The 12,851-nt window shown below is 37.6% G+C and overlaps 1 protein-coding gene across 1 annotated transcript in view; it reads left to right on the top strand.

Moving 5' to 3' along the window:
• The window catches only part of LOC145671286 (uncharacterized), a 55,483-nt gene that overhangs the window by 27,391 nt on the left and 15,241 nt on the right, over positions 1 to 12,851 (top strand). The window contains exon 5 of the mRNA XM_081740238.1: positions 10,949 to 11,101. Coding sequence (XP_081596364.1) covers positions 10,949 to 11,101 — 153 coding nt within the window. The remainder of the gene's footprint in view (positions 1 to 10,948; positions 11,102 to 12,851) is intronic.

Raw genomic sequence — 12,851 nt, 5'->3', positions numbered from 1 at the left:
TTCACAATCTTTACAAATAACCGACCTTCTCTGTTTACTGACAATCGGATGCTCTGTTGACAGGTAATAAACGATGGAAGTTAAGTGGGTGTGAAACTACTTTGGTTTCTTGTATTGTAACCCTGCTATCCAGTACTAATTGGAATCCACAGGTAAGGTGGATTTATATTTTCGTGAACACAGCAAGAAAAGTGGTCTTCTCGCTAAGAAGTATAGTTAATGGGTATAAGAAAGATTTTGATAAAGGTGTGTTGTGTGAAAGAAGCTTTCATAAATTCTAAATTATTTATAATATTGGGTTGACGGAAAAGTCATGACGTATTTTCTGTTTTTACAAGAATACTGTATTTATATGAAGAACAAAGATCCATCAATTATGTATTATCCGTTTTGCTCGATAATAATCTTTCTGATAGCTTCATAATTTTTCATTCGTGAAAAAACTGTCTTTTATTGGCGCAGAAAAAAAAAAAAAGTGCTGATTTATAGTTTCATCTGAATTCAACATTATACCACGCATGGAGGTTTGAAAACAGCAAAACAAGTGGATGCCTTACGGCACAAAGACAGGAGAATATGTTTGATGTGTCAACACATCCCATTCAACCTTCATTAACTTAACAAGTGATCAAATCTGGTATGATTTCCTGTTTTGTGACGAACACTACTTCTTTACGATTAATGAATTGTAGACGTTTCTGGATGATGGATTCGTTCAAAGAAAACAGAACCTTCCTCTGATGAATATCTACTTCCGATGTCATTTGAGGCGAATAGTCACGTCTGGACCAAGACTGTTTACGCACTAAATTATTGTAAAAATTCCATTGCAGTCGCTTCAAGAAAGAATCGTTTTCATTGTGTTCAATGAGCATATCAAGCCATCAAATGAATTTTGAATTCATGAGAAAAGCAAACATCGAGCTTGTTTACATATCCCAGCTTCATCAGGTGGTTATAAATGATTGATATTCTATGTTCCTTCAATCTCTCCTGTCGAGTAACGTTGGCTTGACGCGATCAATACCTTTATTTTGTCATCATCAGTCTCGGTGAATCTCCCTAATCGAGAACATCCTTGAGATCGAAATCACCAGCACGTAATTTTGTGTACCGTCGTTGGCACTGACATTCTTCTAGAGCATTGTCACTGTGCACTTTACATAACTTTTCACAAGTTAACGCGCATTTTTCAGTTTACTGAAGCAAAACAGTAAAATATCGCGAAAATGCACAGTATAATCTTCCATCTTCAATGTATAAAATCTGGGAAACTCACCCAAATCGTACATTTTCTTAGAATAAGCTACAGCTCTCAGCTATTAAATTACATAGCAATAACATAGATGCGAATACCTGTAGTACTTCCCAAAAATGAATTAGGGTAATCTGTTACTAGAATGTTGCAAGACTTTTCTGACAACCCAATATATTGCTGTTTACTCAGTTTTTATATCGTGATGATTACGAATGGTACTCTAATCAAAGTTGATAGGAGGAAGTTTTAATATTCAGCAGCTTATTTATTTGATATAGAAATAAATGTTTTAGGAAGTACCTTAGAATGGAATGTGGTAAAGTCAGATTGGTAGAATGAAATAGACAATTCAAATTTAACATATTTTTCATTCCATGGCAGTACTCGTAACTGTGACAGCTAGTAACTTTGCAATCAACTGTTTCACAGGAAGAGTTATTTTGGTGCTGACGTACTAGTTAGTTGTTACAACCACAATGTGTGGTTGTCAAGAATTGTGTATGAGCAGTTAAAGATTTTGCAGTTGTTGAGTGTCAAAATATACCATATATTTATATTGTAAAGTTTTTCTTGTGTAGGTAGAGCAAATTACAGTCGAGAATCGTTTTCCTACTACGGTTTTTAATACAAAATCCACTGTAAACCGTATATTACAAAAATGTTGCTATAATGTAAATTCTCTAACACTGGGTAAAGAGAAGTAACCCAAGGCCCGAGCAGCCTAAGGCAGGATCTACACAAGAGCTCCGAAGCAAGCTAGGTGACTGAGGTTAGGATGCCCAATAGAGCTCCGAGCAAACTAAGAGGGCAGAGTGGAAGCCTAGAATTCCGAAGCAAAATAGAGGCTTTGAGATAGGTATCTCCTAGAGCTCAAGAGAAAACTAGAGGAGGAATGACCAGTCGAAGAGTGATATCTTCCCTTCGAATCCTGTCGGTTATATAAGTGTTCCACGTGAGGCGGTGGCGCTGCTGTTCCCTCGTCATGTGACCAGTGATGTCGCTGTTGTCTCTGTCGTCTGCAGTCATAGAAATCTATAATAAGACGCACATATTGGATGTTCGTAAAAACAATCATGCAGGATATTAATACTCTGGTAAATGGAGGAAAACTTAGTAAAATTGGAAGAGTGAAATCTGAGCAACTGGACCTGGAACTGAAACCGGTCTATCACATACCGTATCTGTTCGTTAATCATTACGCTATACAATCTGCTTCCTGACCAACCACCCATTGAAGAGTTGAGCAGCAGCGTGTGAATATAAGAACAGAGAATGTAAACATATAGCAAAGTTTTGGTAAACCAATCTCATCAACAAGATCTATCCCTAATCATAGTTGTTTTGTCTACAGCGTAAAAGTTGATCCCAGTTTCTATCCTCATCAGCAGAGCTGGATTTTGGGGCCCTAAGCTACTAAAGATAATGGGGCTCTTTATGTGTCCAGAGAAACGGAGGACCCTATATACAGAAATGAGGAAACCAATAATATTTTAGGAAGCAGAGTAGCAGAAGGGGCCCCATTACTTACATCATAGGGGCCTACATAAGCGAAGCACTGTTACTATATGTAGATCTTTATTTATTGTTTTCCTTATATTTTGGAAATGTACATTCAATTTTTTCCTTGAATTTTTGGGGCCCCCAAGAGTATGGGACCCTAAGCTACTCATCAGCATTCGAAAATTTGTAGAGGGGAAGTTATCCCTGCCAAAAATGGAAATTTCTTCAAGGGGGCATATATATATATCCCCTCTACAAAATTTCGAATGCTGATGAGGATAGAAACTGGGATCAACTTTTACTTTGTAGACAAAACAACTACGATTAGGAATAGATTTTGTTGATGAGATTGGTTTATCAAAACTTTGCTATATATTTACACTCTCTGTCCGTCCGTGAGACGAAACAGTCTCATAGATTGTTAGGAAGGGCATCTGTGGTCTATTTCCATACTGGGAAGAATAAACGCTTTCACTCATTTTAGTAGCACTATGCACCCTTTAAAATAAAATTTTTTTAAAAAAAGTTTATTCGTTTCTTGGGCGTTCAGGAAATCGTCAGATACAAACAATGATCAATTGTCGACTTTCTAAACCGTGTCTCCTCCTGAAGAAACAAAGAAGGAAATGAACTATAAAATCAGAAACTGTAAGGCAAGAACAGCGGAAAATTAAAAGAATAGATAAATAAATGTATCTAATGGGGTTAAAACCAGGTTCAAAAATTCCGAATCCCAACACAAAGAAGTTAATATGAACAGCTGTCGAAATAACTGTAGAATTACCTTTCGCGAAGGAACTCCTTAGAAACCCTCATTTTCTTTCACTTTTGTTTATTTGTTTGTTTTTAGTCGAAAAGTATGTGTGGTTTCTTCAACTGAAACAGAATTTTCTGCATTTGCTAAGGCACTATTTTGTTCTGAAAGTAACAAAATAGGAGGTGATTATTTGGAACGGCAAACAGCGAACTATGTTGGGAATGTCTCACTACTCCGACTCTCCCCCCTCCGAACGCACTGTTACCCAAACATTCTATTTTAAGGAACCTATTAAAATACAGCTGCGCAAATATAGTTTGAAGAAGTGTACAATTAGTTTGTCCGTTGCTTAAAATTCGTTCGAAGTCGATTTATGCTTTAGAAGTGAGAAAAAGGCTTCAAACAATCTGGGTCCAACTGACGATTACTGGTGTGAAACGAGACAGGTAAAACTGAATGTCAGTAACAATGTGTATATATGTAGTTATTTCCAGAAAGGCTGAGAGGTGTTTTGAGTTGAGTTGAGTTGACTTTGAGTTTTACGTCCCGTTCAGCAGCGAAGCTATATGAGACGTGGACCTACTGATTAACGTGGAATCCGAACCACATGAGCTCCCACCGAGAATCAAGAGGTGTTTTGAGTACCAGGAAGATAACAATATAAAGCGCTTTTCTGTAATTTCCAAAACATCTCTCGAGGATAAAATGTACATCTTTCAGAGATGAAACTTCAAATCTGTTCAAAACCACCAGTAAACGTTGCAAAGACAGTAACAGGTAATAGAATTATTTCAAGGATAAGAATATGCCGTTAAAGCAGGGCCGTGCCGTCGAAAATCAGCGCCCGGGGCGAGAGTATACGACGGCGCCGCCATACATATATTCCAAGCAATTTTTCCTATCTTTTTCCTTTTTTCTCCCGAATTTTTCGCCCCCCTTACTTCAGCGCCCGGGGCCGTCGCCCCGCTCGCCCCCCCCCTCCCACGGCACGGCCCTGCGTTAAAGTATATCAGATTACATGTGAATATGATGATACTTATATTAATGAGAAAACAGTAGAAACTGGGATTAAAGAGCACATGAGAAAATCCACGAATATCGAAACTTTCATATTTGTCTTTTATAAACACTTAAGAGAAAAGTATATTACAAAAATCTAAATCTCAAGGAAGAAATATGTACAAGCCGTATCACATTGACATTGTATCGCGGAAACTGTGGTGATCACCACGGTATCCACTAAACAAACACATATTTCCTAAATGATTAGTTTCCTAGCTACCTTTGCACTGTTGTGACCGCAATGATTCGTCAAACCTGGGCTCTACATCAATCATAGAACTGTTTTGCTTAACGTGCGACACATCAGAAGATTTCGGTACAATGCGTGGAGTTGCCTTCCGAACACACACTTGAGAAAGCGTCAAACATCAGAAGAGCACCATCAGTGTTGCCAAACATTGAAGAGAAGATGAACGAGCTACAAAAAACAGCACTTAAACAAACTATAATACGAACGGTAACAATAAAAACGTGAAAATATAAAATAAACAAAACAAAACTTAGCGACAGTTCGACAACAATATACCTTCAGATGTCCGTAAACCACGAGAGATGACACTGACAGAATTTCATGAATGAGGGTTGACGAGCGGAACACATCTCACGTTCTATTGAGTGTAGAAACCTGTAGATCTAGGTCAGGTTTCACGATTTCTTGCGATCACTATAATTAATCACTAAGCGAAGGGTGTTCGTTTGATAATCAGCCAATGCCGGACTCCGACACGTCCAGTCTGTTAATAACAATTTTGGCAAGTATTCGAAACACACGATACACCTAGTACTATCGTAATTTTAGATAACTATACGTACCGTGTCATATGTAGGTGTTTGAACTGACTAACGCTAAAGCAACTTAAGACGATGAAAATAGTAAAATTAAAAATCACGGAAAATTTGGTTTATGCAAATGTAATTGAACAGTTGAAACAAACAAACAAAACTAACTACTAGTACAGAAAAAATTACATGCATATTAATCTTTTAAATCCTGCAGGCTTTCTAACCCGAAAATATTATTCAATAGAAATTTATTGTAAACATCCAAATAGTGTAAGAGAAATCTTATTTTGATGAGTGGTCTGTTTGATTAACGTGTATTTTTTATGTACGTTTCTACGATCACTTTAATATTTATAACTCCCTTCAAATACGTTTTTACATTTATCGTCGCACTATGAAATTATCGTATTGTAATTGATGTTCGATCGTTTAGAGGAACTGAGTGTGACGCTGACCACTACCTAGTAGCAGCGATGATAAAGAGAAAGATTATCATTGAATAAGGGAAAATATTCAGCATCTGAAAACGGAGAAGTTTGGTTTAAAGAAATTAGAAGAGGGCCAGGCGAGAGTGGAATACTAGATTGAAGTGTCGAATACAGAAGGTCTGTCCACACTTATGGGAACGAAGTGTAACGTCTGCCAGGGGCGCTAGAATCGCAAAGACAGTAAGCACAGCAGAGCAATCAGAAACCAGTTGTGGGGAGAATTCGGTAGCAGGAAGTGAAGTGCTCCGAGTGTAAACTGCCTCCAAAAGTGACCCCATTCTGGGAGGGGTACATCACAGTTCTTTTCGACATCGGATACAGCTACAGTGTACAGTGGAAAGAAAACAACACCCCCGTCCCAAACGTACAATGGATGTGGTTCGACAAGTGCAGAAGTTGGTGACCCAGGAGAATCCACCGCCACAAAGAGACATTGCCAGGAGTGTTAGAAGATCCAAATCAACTATGCAGAGGGTAACCAGCCATGATTTACGCCTGCAAGTGAAGAATAAGCCACGTGTTCACACACTCATAGCCAAACACATCTGTGAACACAGGGTCCATTGCAAACGGCTCCATAAACGGTATTTAGCGGATGACAAATGGAAATATGTGGTCACGTTAGACGAGGCCTAGATCTATTTGTCAAACTCCAAGGGGATTCGAGCCATTTACTATCATCCAAAGGATGCCAAGGACCATGCCAATTGGGTCCGCACGTGCCGCGAAAGTTTTCCCCATGGCTTCATGGTGGTTGCAGGTTTTTGCCATAAAGGGAAACTTCCCTGCATAGAGTTGCATGAAATGTGAAAATTAACGCAGGATACTATCAAGAACACGTTCTGGAGCCATTATACCGCAGCATATTCCGTCGTTATATGGTGCTGAGGTGTCGAAAGTCATCATTCATCAAGACAAAGGAGCCAGCCACATGGCTCGAACAACTGTGGCATACATAGCCCGCAAAGCGCGTGAAACTGGAATCCATGCTATCCCATATTCAGACATCCCTGTCAAGTCTCCCGACGCTGCACCAATGGTCTTTTTTGCTTTCGGGTGTTTGAAGAGAGTGATTTCCTTACGTCGCCCACGCACATTGACTGGCTTGTGGAAAGTTTGCAAGGAGGAGTGGTCCAAACTTCATCAGATTTCTCTGAACAGAAGTCTACTCCAATGGAAACTTCGGTGTCGGGCTACAGTTTATATTCAGGGTCGTCATATCGAGTACAACCGCTAGTGGAAATATGGCTTTACGCTCTAGCGTAGGGGACAAAATTGTTTCTATAAATGTGGACCAACCTTCTGTATTTACGCTTCTATGACCACTTTAATATTTATAGCTTCCTCCAAATAATATTTTTTCACATTTATCATCACACTATAAAATTATCTTAGCGTAATTGATGTTAGGTCGTTTAGAGGAACAGACTGTGACGCTGACCACTACCTGGTATCAGCAATGATTTAGAGAAAAATTACAATTGAATAAGGGGAAATATTCAGTATCTGAAAACGGAGAGATTTGGTTTAAAGAAATTAGAGGAGGGCCAGGCGAGAGTGGAATACCAGATTGAATTGTCGAATAGATTCTTCATTTGAGAAGGCTCGGAATGCACTAGTGTTAAGGATGGTTCGGTTATTGAAAATAGCATTAAAATTACAACAAAATAAAAGTTGACACACGCGGAAATACATAGGAACAGGCAAAACTTAGTTGGCTATAAAATTAGAAGATATAACTACACAAATCACGGTGGTGGTGGTAGTAGTTATTATTATTATTATTATTATTATTATTATTATTATTATTATTATTATTATTATTATTATTATTATTATTATTATTATTATTTACACGTGTTAATTCTATCCCAGATTAAGTAATTATTTGGAGAAGTGTTTGTTATTCACAATAATTTATTGGTTCTTTTTTCTTTTTTCAAATAAATTATTTGAACCATCACGTGAGTAATTATTTTATAGGATATTTGAATTTTAACGGCATTAGAGATAGTATCTGCAAAGATCACGAATGTTCTGAAAAGAAAATTGTGTATGAGAAAAGCAACGAAGTTAATCTGTATACATATTCCATGCTTAATAACACAGTAGATATTTTCTGAATAGTCAATGTTATTATCTAAAAGGTAAAGTATAATAATTAAAGTACATGCATTGTACATAACTGTTTTTAGTTTTCTGTAGTTGTATTTGTAAATTATCCTTAGTCAAGTTCAGAATCGTTAAACGTTATGATTTTGCCTCGCGCTTATCTGATATGCTTCTGATCTGGTATTAGTTGAACAATATCTGGGTGCGAAATTTTCTTGGGAATTTCCCGGCGTTATCAAAGAAAGAAGAAGAAAAAAACGATTAATACAATCCCGCCTTTACCCAAGATCATGCTGGAAATTTTTCGAACTCAAATACTACAATTACTCGCCCGGCCTTCCATGCGAATTCAAAATGGTTGTAGCTTTTGTATGAAATGGCATTCTCTTAATTAACCCCTCAGTGGCACAGAGTTTAAATCGCCGTTTAACCGTACAGGCGGAAGGGTGTTTAAATTTCGTGTTCTTAATTCCTATTCCAGAAGCATGCTATTTGAAATAATAACCCTACGAGAATACGTTAAATAAGTAAGAAGTTAGTCTTTTTAAACACTGCACTGTAAAAGTCACTATGACGTAATGATCTCGGAAGCATATGAAGAAGGAAAAGTCATTATCACATAGTAGAACAGCACTGGCGATTAACTAGCAAGTAGTGGTAGAAAGGTTGTAGTAAGTCTTTTCGTACGAACTGGGTAGTATCGTGTCAGCAGCTACTTGTATCTACCATGCATCAGTTCACAATTGAGAAAAGTACATGGTGATTTTTATTTTAATGATACTGCTATCTGTGATAAACATTTCTTTTTATTATGATTAGAACATTACGATCTTCGATCTTTAATAGGTATAAGGTGAAGGAACCTTGATTAAAGAATGGTCGTAATAGATAAGATTACTTTGACGGCTGCTTTGTGTTGTGTATATATATATATATATATATATATATATATATATATATATATATATATATATATATCGACCCTCATTAACTTTTGAGCACCTACCTAATAACGTGTAGATCCTTCCGCCTTTTATGCAGCAACCATCCCAAGTAGCAGGTGCTTCGTAGGGTTGAGATGGAGTATGCTAAAATGGCAGAAGTCAGCACTGTGTTTCTCGAACCATTCCTGCATAGAACATACACAATGGCTAGATACGTCTTCATCTTCGGAGATAATATTACCATGCAGGTAAAAATGATACAATCACCCAGTGTGCCAGGAAATGCGATACCAAACACTATTTATGATGTGTACATCTAAAACCCCAAGGTGACCTAGCTCTTGCAATGTAAACATTTCCCATATCTTACACTTGCTTTGACAGTATGTACGAGGGCTCCAATGCTTCATAGGGTTCCCTTTAAACATGAACATTCACACATCCACGAAATGGAATAAAAATTGTGACTCAGAGCACGAGATCATCTTCCAGCTGTCTATCGTACAATTTGTATATTCTTTACATCAGGCAAATCGAGGCCTGATTACGATTGGGCGACGTTTGAGGCGTCTGCTGGAATAGCCCATATATGCTAGTTTACTGGGCATGGTTGTATTTGTAGGAAGATGCTTCATCGTGCTGAAGTTCGTGCCAGTCGCAGAAGGCAACGCTCACTTTGACAGTCAACAATGCGCTGTCCTCAGGTTCGCTGACTTTTGGTCACTTGTCCAAATTGAGATCAGTCTTGATACATTGATGATCTCGAACACCTCACTAATGCATCCTAGTGCTCCTCAATAGTGCTTCAGGACCCTATGGTCTGACTTTCGTCAAACATTGATAAAGTTTTGTGTTTATCCATGTCGCGCGAATCGTCACTACTGACCAGCGATGGCGATTTTAAAATCGAGGTTGACTCGAGCTTGCTAAATCCAAAGGAACTCGCACTCACTAATGTTAGCAAGGCTTTTGCTGGCTCAGACTCTCACTCATTTACTTAATTGGGCTCGCGCTTGCTAAGGGATTGACTTATCCTGAATCGAACTCGCGCTCGTTCGTGCTCATTAACCTCACTGAAGCTTATGCTCGCTATCAAGTAATAGCGCTTGTACTTAAACTTGTTCGCATTCAGTTATTGAGCGTGATGTCAATTGAACTGAGAACAAGATTCGCAAGTTTGGATATTTCTGCCACTGTCTGACTACCTAGGGTTGTAGCTAAACTACCTGGGTGCGCGATACACCATCACGAATCTTAATGTAGTAACAAAGTTGAATTTAATATTCGGAGGGCTGGTGACAATTTAGTGATTGGTTGGTGTATATATATATATATATATATATATATATATACACGAGGGGCAGTCAAAAAGTTCCTGGAATGATGATATAGTTTCGGTATTTGTGAATCAATCATAATGAATCTTGTACAGCACAGACCTTAGATTACCTAATTATGAATTTGACAAGTGTGAACGGGCCATAGCAGTCAGTGCATGAGCAGCGTAGCTGAACGGCGGAGTGTGTGTGTGGTGATCAGTTGTCGCAGTTCGAGCAACGCGCAAAAATATCAAATTCATGTGCAAATGGGAAATATCATATGCTTCGATAGCCTTAAAAACAGCTTACAGTGACAGTGCTTTAAAGAAACGGCACCGGTACCCGTTTCGCCACCGCAGAAGAGATCGAAACCAAGTCGACGGCTGAACTTTGGAAGATACCAAAAGAGGACTTTCATCCAGCAATGGGAAGAGCGGTGGAGCAAGTTAGTGTGTTCCGAAATTGCATACTTTGAAGGCGATTAAGAACATGTGTATTTATATTGTGATAATGAAGAGCAACCACAACATTCCAGGAGCCTTTCGACTACTCTTCGTATGTACACGAGGGAGGAGGGGAATTTCCTTTATCTCTTCCCTATAAATTTAAATTTGTGTGAAATATTTCCTTTTTTAAGCGAAATTAATTTCAACTAAAAGCAATGAGCTTAGATTGTAGTTTGGTTAAGAATACAGACTTATTAAGGCAGTTGTATTTGTTTGCAGGCGTATGGACATTATCAAGAAGCAGCGCTGTACTTACGCCATACTCTTGAATTAAAGCCTGGATTTCAGCCAGCAGTTTCAGCACTAAGGGACATGGAATCTGTTCCTGATAGTACAATTCATATATACACCCTGCTGATAATTGTATGTTTGGTAAGTATTAATCGATATTTTCTGAAATAATTATTTAAACTACCAAATAGCCTACTAGTTAGTACTTGCTCCAAGTTTTGGTTTCGATTCTCGATGGAAAAGAACACTTCATTAGCGTACCGTGCATAACCAATGGATATTGGTGTAACTAATGAATTTTACACATAGATTTTATATAAAACTCGTTTTTCTAAAGTTTAATGTTACATCTAATTTCTGACTAATACATAGGGCGTAGAAAACCTGGAATTATCATGGAATCGAACCTCAAAGCGTATATATTTTCTAAACTTACAATTTTCACTTATTATGTTCATTAGGAGAACATGTAAAATAAAATAAAATAAATGAAAAGTTTTAATTCATTAAAACATTCAATGAAATAGTTAAATTTTATAGTATAACTTAACTTCGTTAAAGCAACTGAACTGTTTGTTCCCAAAAAGGTTCTTGCGCGATCCTTTCTGACTTAGAAAATTCCCATTCTTTTTCTTGCTGAAAGGCCAGCTTAGTTTCAACCTTAGTTTGTGTAAACAACTAAGCTCTCAACAAATGGAGCTGAGACCATTTGTACATTTTTTTTTCTCAAAAAAAGGCCAATCACAAACGAAGAATTCAAGCCACCCCAGCTAAGTGCTTTATACAGTTCAGTTATACTTTTCAAATACTTTTATAAGAAAGTATAAGGCCCCGTTTTTTGCGCAGGGTGAATACCAAAGAAAACTTAAACGCGTGTTAATTATATTAAATAAAATGTGTAAATACCAGATTTCATGTCTGAAAACTAAGGAGATTCAGAGATGTGGTCATCTTATTATAGTAACTGTAACCCGGACCGCTTTTTATTCCCTCCTAGGTTAAGTTTCAAAAGATCCTGAAACACATGTTTCATTATAGTTTAAAAAAAAAAAGCTAAATAAATAAAAAGTTTCATATTTCAAAGTAATTTGAGATAATGGGCATCCTATTATAATTATTTCTCCCTCTTCTACGTCGAATTCCCAAATATCCATCCTTGGTGTTATGCTACGTTCCAAAACCTTGGTCCTGTCCAAATTTCAAGTTTGCAGTTTGTGCCAGCTGAAATGCTCCTTCTTTGCACTGGAGGAAATAGATTTATGTAAAATATTAGGATAAACATTTCAATGAAAATGTAATGACAAAAATCCGTAATCTCACCTTTACCCACCCCTATACCGATGGGGCCTGAACTTGTACTTAAACGGCATCGGGTATGTCACTATTAATCTCACCTATCCCGAAAACCATGGATTAGGCACTTAATATCAGTCATTTTGGATTATTTTTAATCTCGAAACTTTGTTTGTATGAGAGCTCAAGACAACTAATATGTGGTTTATGCTGATTCATTTTTTCTCTTTTATGTAATTTCATATAATACAGTGAGTGTCATAATCATGAATAAGCTGAGAGGCCACCCATAACTCCACCTTCTTTGCCCACTTTACGCTCATGTCTTGGCCATTTTCCGACAAAACTAGCTGTCCATTGAGTCTAGATAGATCCTTTAAATATATACCCTCGTCTACTACCGGACTGGGAAGTCATTCGGAGTTCTCTGTTGAGACTGCGACCTGCTAATTTGATTTCTCGCAAATATACTTATTACCTAGAAGCGAAATTATCAATACTTGGAGATGTTAAAAATCAGCATAGCCGAAGCAGACATAACCGAGATAATTTTCTACAAAACCTTAATTCTTAATCTTTCCTTAACCAACAACCTGTC

The sequence above is a fragment of the Thermobia domestica genome, chromosome 15 (assembly GCF_964235325.1).
Source record: "Thermobia domestica chromosome 15, izTheDome1.hap1.1, whole genome shotgun sequence".
NCBI lineage: Eukaryota > Metazoa > Arthropoda > Insecta > Zygentoma > Lepismatidae > Thermobia > Thermobia domestica.
The sequence above is the reverse complement of the archived record's forward strand: the minus strand, read 5'-3'. Positions and strand labels throughout refer to the sequence as shown.